This window comes from Teleopsis dalmanni, chromosome 2 (assembly GCF_002237135.1).
Source record: "Teleopsis dalmanni isolate 2A chromosome 2, ASM223713v2, whole genome shotgun sequence".
NCBI lineage: Eukaryota > Metazoa > Arthropoda > Insecta > Diptera > Diopsidae > Teleopsis > Teleopsis dalmanni.
In genome coordinates, this window is record NC_051847.1 from 51,505,522 (window position 1) to 51,522,649 (window position 17,128).

Consider the following 17,128-nt stretch of genomic DNA (forward strand, 5'->3'; position numbering starts at 1 on the left):
GAATCTTCCCACCTTTTATTGAAACTGTTTCTGATTTATATAATTCTTCTTTTCTGACTGTCGTCGGAATGGTGCGCCCGAGTTCCTGGCATATTAATATGTAGCATGTGAACAAAAATACCCCCTCTTTGGAGAAACAAATTTTCCCAAGAACTAATTTCTTATTACTTCCGGGAGGGTCTCTTTTATGTTGGCCATCATCTTTTAATTTTCTAACTAACTCCAAATCTCCACTATTTCACCATATTTTTCAGTGTCTGCCGTAATTATTACCCGTTTCTGATTCTCCTTTTTAGGTTTAATTTATTTGCTTTGAGAACTTTAATCATATATGACTCTATCGTTCATGAGTTCTTTAGATTTGGTCTCATCTTTTCAACGATATTCTCGGGATTTATTGGCAACTACTTTTATTAGAGAAGAAAAATTGACTGCGTTCGTGTTTGCTTGGAACTAATACGGTTTCAGATTGATTTCGTTTTTAGTTATTGGTTGCATGGGTGTTTTCAATAAATCTAATTGAGAGCCATTTGTTTCTAATAACGTTACGGGTTTTATTTAATTCTAATTCCATCACAGTCTCAGTTTTTTTTCAACCACCATCATAAAAGTTTTTGTAAGTTTCATTTTCGTGTATAAATCAAGCTCAGTTTTATATTAGTAGCATCCAATTTTGGGATGTTACTACAAACCAGAAATCTGATCATACTCAATCAGATTAAAGAATATGATATGTCATATAAAAAATATAATTATATTCTATCTGATAGGTCTATCTGATAACCTTAATATCTGATGATATTCTTTAATCTTGAAAGCAAGGCTTTCAATTTAAATAATGCTTAAATACCTTACCAATAATTCACTTATATATAATATATTCAAACTTTTTAATTATAAATTTAATTTTAGATAAACATCTTCTTTCCTACTACTTGTTATTTGGCTATTTATTTATAAAAAAAAGCTTCATGATGTCGTCCGATCAACAGTTTTTTCTAAAATGGAACGATTTTCAAACGAATATGGTTACTTCATTCCGACATTTACGGGATGAGAAAAGTTTCACAGATGTAAGTATTAATTTAAACTTTAAGAATATATAATAATAGATTTTTGAGTTATTAATAATTAACCAAGTATATACTTAGTATATTAAGAGCACATGAAAATTTATTTTTTGTACTGAAAGCATGTCCACAATTATTAAATTTTCAACTTTATATGTATAAAACACCCGAATATAAAATAAAATGAAATAGAGGTGGGGTTAATATCTTTTTAACTTCTTTCCCTAACTTTTAACAAAAAAAATCTTTTAACATAAAATAAGTATTCCTAAAAAATGATTTACTCAAGTTACACAACTTGTGATACACATGGCATCACAATAAGTTAAGTTTTCTCCCTTCGTTAGAATTGGGTATTCTATAATCATATCATGAACACTTACCACACATGAGGACAACAAATATTAACTACTTTTCTTATTAAAACGCATGAACGTAGTCTATATGAGCATACAGTGTAGGATACTGGTTCCTCTCTAAAAGTGTGATCGAATGTGACTGAATTAATTTTTTATAATTATAACCTAGTGTGGTTTTCCTTCATCAACATGTGATAGCAATGAGATAAAAATAGATAATAATTATTTCAATATAACACTTTTTGATTGCTTTTCGGTTTATACAACAAAAAGGAGAAAAATTTTACAGATGTGACCCCTTCCCGGTTAATGACCTTGTCCATACCATACGACACAGGCAGCCGAAACTGTACTGGCTCAACTTAGACAGAGATATATTCTCGTATCAATTATAAATACAGTAATTTCTAATATGTGGACCAAATTCAACTCTACTCCTCAAGACGTATTCTAACTCTATTAACCGAACCCTCATAACATACCAATTTAAATTCTATTAGCCGACTTTAGTGGCTTCGCACCATCGAAGTGACTAAATTCTTTCACTTTGACTTATACTTTCTAATTCCTCCCCTGTCTATACCTATTTCACTTATTATCTGCATAAACATTATCCCTTAATTTTGCAACTATAACATCTCACCTCATGTATACTGTTTCTGTTCGTCTGCAAATACATCCACTATATTATGTTATAATAAAATAATAAAAACAGAATTTAACACTTATAGCACTTATAATAAATAAGATCATGCCAAAATTTTATGTTAATATTATTTTATGTTTTAGGTTACATTGGCATGCGAAGGTCAAACATGCAAAGCTCATAAAATGGTACTTTCAGCATGCAGCCCTTACTTTAAGGCGCTCTTGGAGGTAATTAAAAATATATTTGTTAATATTAGAACACGTATTTATTTAGTTATTTTCTCTATTAATTTTAGGAGAATCCCTCTAAGCATCCAATAATTATACTTAAAGATGTTTCGTATATTCATCTGCAAGCTATTCTCGAATTTATGTATGCCGGTGAAGTTAATGTATCCCAAGAGCAGTTACCAGCATTTTTAAAAACTGCTGACAGGCTGAAAGTTAAAGGCTTAGCAGAAACTCCTAGTTCTATAAAGCGGGAGGGTTGATTAAAATACAATGTAACATTAAGAATTTTTAAAATGCAACAAACAGTAAAATCGTGTTATTTTTAATTTCAATAATCATTCATAGAAAAATTAGTATACAAATTCTTATCTCTGTACATATATATCTACATAATTATATACCTTTATAAGTATGCAGATATATATAACTTAAATTTTTTAAACATCTCGACTTGACTTGACGTATATTTTTATTAAGTATAGAAGTTAATTGATATCTAATGTAAAGCGATGTTACATTTTAAATATAACTTGAAGACATATTTTGAGCTATGTCCAACTAACTATATACTTGTATACTCAAAATATTACCTTCTTCTTGTGTCACAATTTATATCTTTATATCGCATTATGTCTTTACTCCTTCAGATTTTGTAATATTTACATTTCAACTAATCAGTTGGATAACTTTCATACAAGTGCAAAAATAAAAGATAAATCTAAGAAATATATATTCTTAAAAGCATCCAATGTTGATTGATCTTATTTAAAAATATGCCACATTATGAACGCATTATTGATGTTTACAATATTCCAATATTTAGTTTATTATTTGCTTTTTATTTATTATTCATTTAAATATGACATAAATTGTGAATTTTATAGTTGTAAATTAAAAGAATATGTAAAATAAAATTTCATTTTAGTATTAGAATTAAAAACATAATTGTAGTTACAGTTGAAGAAAAATCTACATTAATTACCATTATTTACTTAATATATGTTGTAAAATACTTTTCCTTTAAGTTGCATTAATTTGCAATTCTGACTATCTTTAGTTAGCCTTAAAATATATAAACATTTATACATATGAACGTTATACATATATATAAAAACATATATATTTATATAAATATATATATTTTTTTTTTCTTTTCTTTTCAATAGACTTAAGAATTCTATTTAAATCACTTAACATCAAAATATCATTTTTATTTTTATTTCACAGATCGCTATATAAAATGAGTGTTTTAAAGTAGTTATAAGACTCTACATTTTAAAAATTTTTATGCTAATTAAATAATACATATGTATGTAAAAATATATATATAATTAAATAATAAAAATTACAAAATCAAAAGGATTTTTGCTGCAAGTTACTTAAAAATGAATTTTTGAGTAAATTTTATGATAGAACTGATTGGAATAAAATACAATAGAATTGAATAGATTAGAAATAAACAGGGTACCGTCTCCTAACGGAGCGGAACACTGCGACCAGTGTTCTGTAGCTGTGCTGCTACAGCCCCTTACCGAACAGAAGACATTCCGATCGTCGAATGAAAGTCAAAATGTTGATGATAAAAAATGTTTAAAAGCAGTTTAAAAAGAGAGCTTCATTTATTTTAAGTGAAATATATTTTTGAAAAACGTATATATTATGTTATTTATACTGTAATATATATAGATATTACATTGGGTTAGGGTGATGGTCAAGCTCCCTTGAGCTCTAATGATGCTTTGTCGTGATACTACGGGTTACCATTGTTTATAACATACATAGACCGAAGGAATCTGCAAAAGGATCGCAGTTGTTAGCGTACAAAGAACTCTAAAAGGCACGACACCCAATTTAATGAAAGTGAATCAACCTTTTAGGTGTATAAATTTGGCTAAATTCCTAAATTTATATGATGACAGTTTTGTCAGGTCGGCAAGAAAAGGTGCCCAAAGATTTTTAAACTTCAGTTCGCTAAACATTGGCATTAACTAAGAAGGTGAAGTACGAGTTTCTCTTCAGAGCCAGAACCACAAGTCGTTATAAGGTAGACCTAGTATTGTAACATATCTATCAAATATGTATGTATCGGACTGTTTGTAGCAATACCTCAGATTCCGCTTACGTTGAAGGAGCGTAATGTTTCTTGCCTAGTTTGGTTCGAGTAGATTTTGAAATATGATGGGATCTCAATTGCCAGCTAAGCAAACATTAAGTTTGCCTTGAAAAGTTTGTCTACCTTGAAAAGTTTGTCTGCCTTGCAGTTATCTAAGATATCTCTGTTTTCAGGTACGCATGTTAGTTGGACACTGGTATGCTAAGCTAGCTCATTAAAACAAACTCGAAATATTAAGGATGTAGTTGGAACGCTTACCAGAGATTTGATTGCAGCTTGGTTATTACTTGAAATACTAAGGATGTAGTTACAACACTTACCAGAGATTTGATAGCAGCTTGGTTATTCGAGAAGATAAATGTACGTTATGATCACCCGATAGGGAGGGTACATGTTTACAAAAAGTAAAGTGTTTTCAACATTTATGTCGTATTTAAAGTATAATGCTTGCGTTTGCGTACGTGTGCATATACTTTTATAATTTGATTTCGTGTTCTCTACATGTACAATAAGAGTTGATAATGTACTATTTGGTTTCATTCGGAGTAGCAATCTGCACTAACTATCTAAGCAAAAGAAAAGTTAACTAGCGTATTAATATGAAACATAGTAAAAAACTCTGACATGACGGCTTTATAACGAAAATTGAATCAAGAAATCACGCATTTGTACCCAAGTGGAACTATATGGATAATACTATAATACACACATAAAATAAAATAGTCATCCTAAATTTTTGAAAAAGTCAGTCATCGATCGCTTTTCAGCTTCTTATGTCATATTATAGTATACTATAATATAAAGCATATTAAATAAGAAGATTCTATACCGATCAGATAATTGTATATATGAATTACTGATACAATCACTGTAAAATATAAATTGAACTAACCCAATTCTAGGTAAGAATACAAACATAATAAAAAAGTAATACTGCAGTTGCAAACATGCAATCTACCTCTAAATATGGACTACTCTTATATATTAGATAAATTTCTGTTGTCCGAGAATACATATATAAAGCGGTAGTTATATTTTTAAATTTCCGATGAAGATTTAATTTTTTAAATCAAATAAAAAAATATTTTCCCCATCGGTGTAGGACTATTGAAACTAACTTGACAGAAACTAAACATTATTTCGTGATTAATATCTTATAATATATATATTTATTATACGTATTAGTATAAATAATATATATTATTTGTTATATATATTAGAGTATATATTACATATTATTTGTTTTATATATTAGTAAATGTTATATATTATTTATTATACATAATAGTAAATAATATATATTATTTATTATACATATTAGTAAAAAATATGTATTATTTATTATACATATTAGTAAATTATATATATTATGTGTTATGTATTTTAGTAAAAAATACATGTAATTTATTATACATGAATATTATTTACTTTATATATTTTATTTTATATCAATTACATATATTTTAATTTAAATATTATAAAAAGGTGAAGCTATTTTTATATACACATCCATATTTCCCTAGAACAACAAAGTTGTGTTCTTTTCCAGTATTAAATCATTTTTGTTGGCTATATAACTACACAACTCAACTCATGGACTATGCTGCTCTGTCAATAAAAATAAGTTGCAGTTTAATGCTATTTTTATAAAAACAGTTTTTGATTATTATTAATTTGTAACAAATTTTTTTTTTAACAATAAATTATGATTTTATAAATTACTAATTGTATAATATTGACTATATATAGACATTTAGTATTGCTTTCTTATTATATTATTGTTTAACAAATTGTTCTAAAAATTACACACTAAGAGATAAAAACATTATTAAAATATCAATTATATAAAAAAAATATAATGTAAATGTAAGGAACTGTGTACATTATCCATTCCAACACAGCGCATTTCTGGTATTTAAATCAAATGGATCGGTTCTCATTTTTTTTTGATTTTCTTCAACGCATTTATCTATATTCGAAACGATTTGTGAAGGTCCCTCAGATGTTGTTTCGATCGGTCCCCATAATTTTATATCATGTTCAATTCCACTAGTAGCCAATAAACAAATTTCTGGATGTGGTTGTACACAGTTTACAATAGCTCTATCAGCTTTGTAAATAGCCTGTATATTACCAGTATTGCGTTCCCAAATAAAAAAATTTCCATCATCTGATCCAGCAACAATAAATTTTCCATCCTTTCCTAAATAATTTGCTTCCTTTATATCTGTAGTGGTGTTACAATGGCCTACAAACCGAGTTTTGTAATCCTTAGCTTTATTACGCCATAAGAATTCATTTTCTGACAATTCCAATAAGTTGTAACCCTCAGTAGCTTGTTGATGTGATTGAGTGGTTTGTTGCATTTCGTTTATATCTTTGCTAAGCATTAAAACTCCATGATTGTTAGCATAACTAGGAAATCGGTGAATTAATTCTCTAACACATTCTTCAGCTTCTTGTGGACGACCTAATTCCAGTAAAGCACGTGCAAGGCGAAAATGTGCTTTTATATAACTAGGATCAAGACTAAGAGCTTGATGACAATCACGTAACGCAGCGTAAACATCACCATACCATAACCGACGCATATATGCTGTAGCACGATTTAAATACAGAACTGAAGAATTTGGTGCTTTAGCTATTGCATCAGTGTATCTATTAATTGCCTGTAAATATTTTTCATTCTCAAGCAGTTCGTTTCCCATTTTTTTATATGTTTCTATATGCTCAGGTAACTTACGACGTTTAGAGTAATTTGTAGTAGAACAGTTTCTACAGTTGCTATCACTACTATAATTAATATCCATATCCATATCTGAACTTACATATTCAGGCAAATTCAGAAATATAGGCGCTTCAGCATTTAATAAGTCATAAATATAAATGTGATCTCCGCCCATATTAACCAATAACTCTGTACCAAGCGCATTATAGGTGAGGTAGGTAATTGCACGAGATTCATGATCAATAAATTTAGAGTTATTTTTTTGAATATGACCAGGACAGTAATAACTAACACAATTTATAGGTATATTGTAAATTCCAGTGCCTATAACGAAAAAAAAAACCAGAGAAATTGAAAGAAAATGCATGATAAACAAATTTTTTATAATATTAAAAATTGTGCAATATATATTAATGAATTGAAAACTCCAGTAATTAACATAAATTTTGTTATAACTTTGGGGTCAATATATTATCTTAAATAAATAAGATGCTACTGTTATAGCCCGCAGGGATGTGCTTCTGTAATCACTTTTGGGTGTTGCGAACGGCACTTGGTCCTCGAACTTGACAAGTGGCTTCGGGACGTAGACCCGGCCGTTCTTGAAACCTGAACTTTCTATCTTAAATAGGTTAGGTTATAACAACGACCAATTTAGGCCTATTGCCTCATTTTGGTACAAAATAAACTGGAATCTTTCATAACACTTTATAGTTTTTTGTCTATTATATTAAAATATTTAACCTCGGAAAAACGTAAATAAATTTGTGAAATCTCAACCAATACTAATAAAATGTATGAGTAAAGATTTTCAAGAAGACGGTATTCTTGTCAACTTGATACGTATTTCTCATATTTAATTTCTGAGTCTATAGTACAAAGAAAACAACAAATAAAAACATATGCATTCAAATAAATTAAATTGTTAAGAATTATATTTCACAGAATAGTTTTTAAGACGAGACGAAATTTGTTTTTATTATTTAGTATTTATTAGTACTATTAGATTAGAATAGTTATGATATCTGATTTGCTTCAAATTCTTTGAATATTGAAACAATCCAGATACTTTGAAGTATCTGAGTAATTTGAATAATGTCTATTATGTGATTGCTTGGCTACTTTTAAATGAAGTTATAATTCTCATATAATTTCAAGGTATTGTTATTTATAAATGGCTATGAGTGAACAATTTTTCCTATATAAGTATACGTTTGATATGTTAAAATAAATTTGGCGAACTCTTCTTTCTAAAATTTTTATATATAACATTATTATGAATAATTCAAGCATTTAGTGTAAGAGTTCAAAAAAGTTGCAAAAGTTGTTTGTGAGTTTTAAGTAAATGGGGCAGTGTAATGACAATAGGTATTATGCTTTTTATAAACAACTACAACTAGAAGTACTTATGAAGTACTAAAATTATGATTATAATATATATAATTTAACGAAATACTCCTCAACTCATACTATTAGTTTTAGTTATTTGCAATTTGATATGTAAAACATTTCGTGTATTTCCAACTACAATTGACTTCTAAGTATTATTATTATAGTAATAATATTTTAAATAATATGAGAACTTAACACCATTAAACTTTAAACCTATTTAGATATATCTATAATACATACAGAATTTAAACTGTATTCGATATATTTGGTAAAGGAACATATAGAAATAATCATTATGAATATTATAATTTTTTTTTCTTATTATATAAATTTATATATATAATATAATATATTATATGTATAATATTTTCCAGATTTTGCGCTTTATCTATTTATATATACATATATGTAAAAAATTAAATACTTTAAATACTTTTCCATCAAAATAAATGTATAATTACCCGTGCTGGTGCTACTTAAGAAACGTATCATTCTTCTGTCGTATATCCGTGCATAAGGATCATTAGCACCCACTGCTAGAAATTCTGTACGTAAGGGATTTATTGCCAAACATTTCGCTTCTGCATTTGCATCTATATATGTTCCTAAGTTAATTAAATGGTTAGAACTGTCAGATGTTTGGCATCTATGTCGTTCACGTAAGTCCAGTTGTAGAATGGCACCGTCTTCTCCAGCTGACCAAAATACTTTTGGTGAGTCAGGAGCCGTAGCAAGGCGTTTAACACGAGCCATATGACAATTACAACTTAATATTGGTTCAGTGTGATTGTTAATATCAAAAACATATATAAATTTATCAGCTGCTCCTGTTGCTACAATTGAATCATTTTGTTGCGGCAAGAATTTAACAGAAAACATATTACCGCAATGCTTTGTTTTGATATTAAGCACAGCTACAGACTTAAAAGCATCCCATATTATAACTTTAAAATCATCTGAACCAGAAGCAAGGAATCTTGAATTATGACTCCATTCAAGACAATTAACACAGCCTTCATGGCCTTTAAGTAAGGCTATTTTTTCCAATCGATTTATGAAAGCTGATGAAAATTGATGTTTTCTTTGCATTAGCCAATCGGTGCTACCATACTCCCGATCCTGAATTAAAGATGCTACATTATATTTTTCTGTGTTAAAGCTTTTTAAATTTGACATCTTGCAATCTAAACATTAAATTTATTAAAAAAAAAAATTGTTATAATTTATTTAAATACCTTCAAAATCGAGGCAAATGCTAATTAAAGTTAAAATCAATTATGGTAAAATGAATCCCTTTTATATGAAATACTATACGCATTGTTAACGAATTTTTCATTAATTATATTATATGCTCTATGCTATTATTAAGCATATCACTAATTTTATGACAATTATTTCAATAAATTTTTAACGTCAAAAATTGTTTTCAATAACAAACTACAAATAAGTCTTGCCATTATATCAAAATTCTTTTGTTTCAAACAAAAATTTGAACAAACATGAGTGATGCATTTATATTCGAAGCAGTAATGGTTATGGTACAGTGGTTGTTTTACATGTTTAAATTATATGCTTATATAATTTAATATATATGTATATATATATTTATATATTTTAAACAAAAAATATATATAGAACATAAAATACAAACAGAATCACAAACTGAAGCGCTAACAACTGTATATTTTACTTTTGCTAACAAGTATCTTTACAATAATGGTTTTGAAAGTTAAGTTGGATAGAAATTGTTGTGTCTCTAGAAGATCTAACTCAATTGCAACTCCTTGCTTTGAAAAGCATGTTATACTAGATTCACTCGAGAGTTTTGTTTGTAATTTTAGCTGTCAAAAGTTTTCAATTTGTATGGAAAGCAATAACATTTGACAGCTAAAATTACAAATAAAACTCTCAAGTGATTCCAGTATTACATTTTATTAAAAGTCTGAAATAGTTTTGAACCTTTGCGGTTTACATCAAAAAGATCACACCATTATCATTATAACAAACATTTATATATATTCATTATTGCTTATTTTTATTTAACTGAATTTTTAAATGTTCTGTCTTTATTTTATTATTGTTTATTTATTTTACAAAAAAATCAAGTATTTTATTTAACCTATAATTACTAGAACGTTTTAAAGAATATGTATGTGGTATGTGTATGTTTTTAAAAGTTTATTATAAAATAATGTATTTACCCACTATTTATTTGTTTAAATAAAATCACAAAATTTTTTAAAATACCTAAAACATTAACACAATATGTTTATTCCGTTAATATGAACTTATTAAACAATTTTCAATTCAAAATTTAGGTTGTACACTATTTATTTCGGATTCATGTATTTATGCTTTTAACAACCCTGATTAGCCGGAGTCGCCGATTCTTATCGTAAAAAGTAAAAATTTATAAGGTGGAAAATTCGATAATAATTTTTTATTTTTATAAATGTTAAAATTAATAACGAAATATTTCTTAAATTAAAAATAGAAAGGAAAAACGATAAGAAATCAAATCATGTCAAAAAAATCAAATGAGAGTGGGCAAAGTACAAATAATTGTGATAATATATTAATTCATTCTGTTCCCAGTACTCATGAAACTTTAACTCAGCCGGAAACTATTGAAGAATTTGCATTGCACAAATCCATTTTTAATGGGAACTATAAGAAGGTTTCAGAGTTATTGCAACATCCACCGCCTAACTGGAATATTGAGGAAGAAATCGGTCGAAAAGATAAGCATGGCAATACGCCCTTACATTTAGCTGTCATGCTTGGTCGTAAGCAATGTATACATGCATTACTAGCACATAATGCTCCAGTTAAAATAAAAAATAACGACGGTTGGTCACCACTTGCTGAAGCGATAAGTTACGGCGATCGGCAGACTATATCAGCAGTGTTAAGAAAATTAAAACAGCAATCACGTCATCATATGGAAGCACGACGTTCTAATTTAGTTCGAGCGCTATATGAAATAAAAGACTTTTATATGGAACTTAAATGGGACTTTGCATCTTGGGTGCCACTAGTATCGCGCATGCTACCATCAGATATCTGTCGAATACATAAATCTGGTGCGTCTTTACGTTTAGATACAACACTAGTTGATTTTAATGATATGCGTTGGGAACGTGGTGATATATCTTTTATTTTTCGAGGTGATAAGCCGCCGCATGAATCTTTAACTGTCTTAGATAATGAATATGAATGCTATCAAAATGTGCGTTATGAAGATGCTGATATCGAAGACGAAGTAGATGTACTTATGTCGACAGATATCTTAGCCGCTCAAATGTCGACAAAAACAATTAATTTTTCTCGCGCTCAATCTGGTTGGATTTTTCGTGAAGACAGGAAGGAACTAGTTAGCGGTCAGTATCAGTGTGATTTATACGCTATACAAGGCTTAGTTTTAAAACAGCGGAAAAGAAGAGAACATTTGTCAAATGATGACTTACAAAAAAATCGTGCATTAGTGGATTCTATAACACGTGGTCGACGTGCAAGTTTGAGTAATGGCTCAATTGATTCCAATGTTTCTATAGACTTACCTCGTCGATGTTCTTTGCAACCACCACCTGTTCCAAATTTAACGTGGGAACAATATATTTCTGCTGATAAAGGGAACTGTCCACAACTTGGTCGTACACCTGTGCACAAACAATCTAATAAGACCCTTAGAGCAACTGTTGCTATGAGTAAAGATTTTCCGCTTAGTGTAGAAATGCTATTAAATGTCTTAGAAGTTATAGCACCTTTTAAGCATATTAATAAATTGCGTGAATTTATAACCATTAAATTACCATCTGGGTTTCCAGTAAAAGTAGAAATACCAGTTTTACACACAGTAACAGCAAAAATTACTTTTCAAAAATTTGAATTTCGTGACAATATACCAGAAACATATTTTGAAGTACCATCTCACTATGTAGAGGATTCACGGCGTTTTCCAGAGTTATGACCAGTACAACAAGATACTGTAGATCTCAATCGCAATTCTACTGATTCCTCAACTACACAATAAGTTTTAAGTCACATATTATGTTATACATATTTCTATGAATATCAGGTAAACAAATTCACAGCTAAAATGAGCCTATTATAATCGCTACTACTATCTTCTAAGCATTCGTATTTACGTTTTCGCTTGCGATTTAACAATGATCATAGTTTTAGTTTATAATATTAATAAATCATTAAGAGAAAAATTAAGTTAAATTTAAAAAATTCAATATTAAGAACCAACGCTAATAATAACAACCTATTAAACATTTATACAACTTATCAGACTGCGTCGTATGCAAACTATTGCACTACTGATGAAAGTTAATAAATTATAATTTTTATAACCTAAAATCAAATTTGAACATAGTACCATATACTTATGTTATAAGTACATAATTGACAAATATTATTCAGTGTAAATAAATCATTTTCAAACATTAATCACTTAAATATCTCTGCCCAATTTGACCGTTTGTACGTGATTGAGACGTTTGAGCCTCATAGCATTTGTCAAGGATCGTCTCTCTGGATTACAAATAATTAATTTATATACTACAATAATTGATAACTGTATTTGTTCCAGCTGTTACGAGTAACTTCATATCCATAAAATAGACATCCATATCCACTTTAAAATATTATTAATTTAGTTTGTAAGTAATATTAAAAATGTCTATGTAATGTGAAATGTTGATATGTGTAGAAATTAAAATTGCAAAATGACTTGATAAAAATGAAGTATTCTGTATATTGTACCGTCTAATCAATTATAAGAGTTATTGTTGTAATCATTTATAAACATAAACTGTGTATTGTATGTAAATGTTTAACATTATTGTTTATTATGCCACTTAAGTTCTTGTTTATGATTGTTTCTTTTTGTAAATTATAAGATATAAGTTAAACTAACTCTATGGTGGTTAATTAAGTTCTATACTAGATTTATAAATGTATATAATTTACTGTGATTTCAAAATATTTTTGTCTTAATATTTAAAAAAAAATTAAATGTATTATTACTTTAAACGAAATACAATTAATAAACTGTATCGTATCTGTAAAATTAGTCACAATTGTTATTTGCTAAAAAAACTAGAAAAATAACAAATACTTTTTACATTTAAAAGTTAAAGTGTATATATATTTATATACCAAATTACTTTAGATAGAAATGGTCCAGATTTATTTCAACTGCCCACCATAGTTTGTTCATTGCAATAATTAAAGACACTTAGAAAAAAAAAACAACTATCATTTTAGCTTATAAATTATAAATAATATTTATTTATTGAATTTGTGTAGTGTTTAATTATATAAAAATATATGAAAAAAAAAATTTATCAGATTTTGTCTACTTTGCGTTTTCAAGATTAAGGTAACACAATAATTTCACTATACAGAACTTATCTCATTCTTTCTAAATTAAAATTTAACTTAATATGTTAATTACGAAACAAATGTTTAATTCACGAATAAAAAAAAAGCCATCAACTAGAAAATACATGATAACTTAATTTGGAATATATACATATGAATATATACATATATATTCATTAATATTTATGATTCCACAATTTCAACAAGTTAATTATTTTGCTTTATACATAAACTTTAATATAAAACAAATGACTTTATACAAATGGAAGTAATGTTTTGAGTACATTTTATAATGTCAGTATTTAAAATAACGGAAAATAAATGAAGTTTCTCTTATTTAATATTGATTCTATTTTTCAAAAAAAAATTTTCGTATAAATTATCTTATAAAATTTAATCTTATTTTTCTTAATATTATGATAATTTTTTGCTATTTACAAACATTAAGCACAATTAGTTACATAATTCATTTTTTTAAGAGTTTCAAATAATTCGATTATGTCGTCATCTAAAAATTTTATTACTATATCTTCGTAGTCAACAACTACTTCAGCATCTAAATTATGATTTAAAATTTTATTTTTCAACAGATGAAGGCCGTCAGCGCGTTCTTCTTCCGTTTCAGTGATATCGGTTACATGTGCCATTTTACAAAGTATAGCTCGGTACGGCAACCGTGCAATACTGGATTCACAAGCTGATAAATTTTCTAAGGTAACAGTCTCAGTGTTACCATAATCTACATAAAATACTTTTACAACATTTTGAAGTGCATCTTCATCAACAACTTTACCGCGGTACCAATATCCATCATCATCGTATCTTGCGAGTACCATATCATGCAAATGTGGAAGTTTGTTTAAAGGCCTCCAAATTTCTTTATCAGTCCAAATATGCGTATCATTTGGTTTGTCGCTTACTATAGTGCAGTACATTTGATCGAGCCTTGTTATATAAGTAGGTTGTACACATATCACAGCATTCTTCAAAAATCTCTTCTCATTGTAATTTATAACATTAGACGTTATTTGCATGTCTTTTGTTGTACCATTTACTGGTTTTGGTTTGTGTTCCTTGGTACAATGTTTACCTTTAAAACAACCTCCTGTTTTAGGATCATAAAACTCACATAACTTTATATCATCTTTAGGTATGTAGCCCATTATGGCTTTTAAAGCATTTGTTGTTGTAGGTTCTTTAAAATATGAACTCATATCATCATATTGATTATTTTCTTCAGGAACAGTTCTCCAACCGTTGGTTGTTACTGTTGCTTTACTTATCTGCATATGGCCAAAACGGTTTGGTGTAACTGGCCCATTTGAACTCGTTATACAATCGTAAAAATATAAATATAAAATGTCATTTTCAATACATTTTACACGAAAATGAACTATATTTGTAACAAGATTTTCTATTTTTTTTTGTAATTCAATATAGTTTTTCTTTTCTGAACATAGTTTGGAAAAAATGGCTTGGGCTGGTACTGCTTTATACTTCTCATCTAACTGATAAAAAACAGTTGATTCGGTAATGTCTACTTTGTCGCCGTAGTCAAGTAATAGCGCTTTTCGATAGTTTGAAGTATTCAGAGAATCAAGTTTCGTAAAAATAGCTCGTATCATCACATTATCTATTTCTAACCCAAATATAACATTGTACGAAGGTTGAGTCTTATATTTTATTAAATCTCTTTTTTTGGCAAGTTCTTCTAAAAGTGGCACATCTGTTGAACCAGGATCCATTATATAAAAACTTAAATCTTCCAGATTTTCAATATGTGAAATGTAACCAGCTATAATTGAACCTTCCATATACATTTTTTTATCTACACATAAGTAAGGGCTACCTATGTTATTGTTCGTATTGTTATCAATCGTTTCTGTTTCGATGTTAATGGCATTGGCTTTAACCGTTTCATGACTATGGAACGCAATTGCTTTTAGTTTAGAAGCAACCACTGCCTTTTCACGACAATGCGCGTCTCTTTTGTAGTAATATTGTATATATTCACGAACCTCCGACAATTTTAATTTAAACTTAACATTGGCTTTTCTTGAAGCATTCATTATTTCCGTGATAGTTGTTACACATTTGTCGTAAATTGTGAGTGATTCTTCACAATACTCATTGTAGTTGTATTTATTTTCATTAAAACTATTTAATAGCATTTTGGTTGCTTCCACGGTATTATTTAAATTCGTCTGCAATTGGTTTAGTTCCTGCAAGCACAAATTTTGCATTTGTTGGAAATGCGTAAATTCATTTGCCATGATAGAAGAGTTCTTATCCAGAATTTCGTAATTATTTATTTTGCTTTCCTTTAAACGTACTAAAAATTTTAAAATATTATTTTTTTCAAAATAATGCCAGCGTTCGGCGGGATATGAGTACCAATTGTATTTAGTCCCAACTTTAGTCTTAAATATATAGTATATATTATAATATATAGTATATATTTATTTAAAATATTCAGAATTTACGATATTTAACTGTAAATTTTCGTTTCAGCACATTTACACCGTTTTTTTCCGCACTTTTCAACAAATCTTTTCCACTTGTTGTCAAAACTGCTTTAACGTCAAATTTCTTTTGTAGAGCTGACAACTCATGTTTTTTTTTTTAAGTGTCGAATTTCAAAGGTGGCTATTAATTTAACAGAGTTGCCAAATATTGTCATTTATAACTTAATTTTTTAGCAAAATTTTTAAAATAAATTTCTATAGGCAATTTAATATTAAAAATATAGTTGCTTACAAACATATGAATTAAATGTTTTCATTATAAAATTAGGATGTATTATTTATAAGAACTAAATTTTAGTATTTTTTCTTAATGGATCAAGAATCAGTTTTGTCACACAACTTTGTCACTTACCGAATTTACTGAATATAATATAAAAGTTGTTAACTAAATAAGTTAAAGCAATTACAATTTTATATAAACTTGTTTACATTAAATATTAAGTAAACTAATAAAAATATATATATTTGATCATTTAATAGGAAGAAATGTAGTCTAACTATACTTGTAAAATATTATAATTAATAATAAATAAAAATATTGTTTTAAGATAATAAATTTATTAGAGCATTAATTTTAGTAAAAAAATATTTTTGGAAAGTATTGCATAAAAAATTTAAACTTAAAAACTTCGTTTTTGCATAAACGCTCTTAAAAATGATTTTATTTTTAT

At 27.9% G+C, this 17,128-nt stretch overlaps 5 protein-coding genes across 6 annotated transcripts in view; 2 read left to right on the top strand and 3 right to left on the bottom strand.

Moving 5' to 3' along the window:
• Positions 1-17,128, bottom strand: part of LOC119682433 (SAM50-like protein CG7639) — a 246,151-nt gene that overhangs the window by 55,793 nt on the left and 173,230 nt on the right. The window lies entirely within an intron of this gene.
• On the top strand, positions 917-3,667 carry LOC119682441 (longitudinals lacking protein-like). Its single transcript, XM_038095887.1, has 3 exons — positions 917-1,073; positions 2,219-2,305; positions 2,374-3,667. Exons 1-3 carry the CDS (start codon positions 972-974, stop codon positions 2,566-2,568), a joined length of 384 nt encoding a protein of 127 aa, XP_037951815.1. The 5' UTR covers positions 917-971; the 3' UTR covers positions 2,569-3,667.
• Positions 6,165-10,977, bottom strand: LOC119682426 (WD and tetratricopeptide repeats protein 1-like). Of its 2 annotated transcripts, none has more exons than XM_038095868.1 (3): positions 10,789-10,977; positions 9,003-9,725; positions 6,165-7,473 (listed from the first exon to the last, which is right to left on the bottom strand). In XM_038095868.1, exons 2-3 carry the CDS (start codon positions 9,715-9,717, stop codon positions 6,305-6,307), a joined length of 1,884 nt encoding a protein of 627 aa, XP_037951796.1. In that variant the 5' UTR covers positions 9,718-9,725; positions 10,789-10,977; the 3' UTR covers positions 6,165-6,304. The 2 variants fall into 2 exon arrangements, with proteins under 2 accessions (XP_037951796.1, XP_037951795.1); XM_038095867.1 differs by lacking the exon at positions 10,789-10,977 and adding an exon at positions 9,777-9,941.
• Positions 11,013-13,412, top strand: LOC119682431 (ankyrin repeat domain-containing protein 13C). The gene has a single exon (XM_038095876.1). It carries the CDS (start codon positions 11,063-11,065, stop codon positions 12,509-12,511), a length of 1,449 nt encoding a protein of 482 aa, XP_037951804.1. The 5' UTR covers positions 11,013-11,062; the 3' UTR covers positions 12,512-13,412.
• Positions 14,356-16,557, bottom strand: LOC119682427. Its single transcript, XM_038095869.1, has one exon. The coding sequence runs from the start codon at positions 16,203-16,205 to the stop codon at positions 14,376-14,378; it is 1,830 nt and encodes a 609-aa protein (XP_037951797.1). The 5' UTR covers positions 16,206-16,557; the 3' UTR covers positions 14,356-14,375.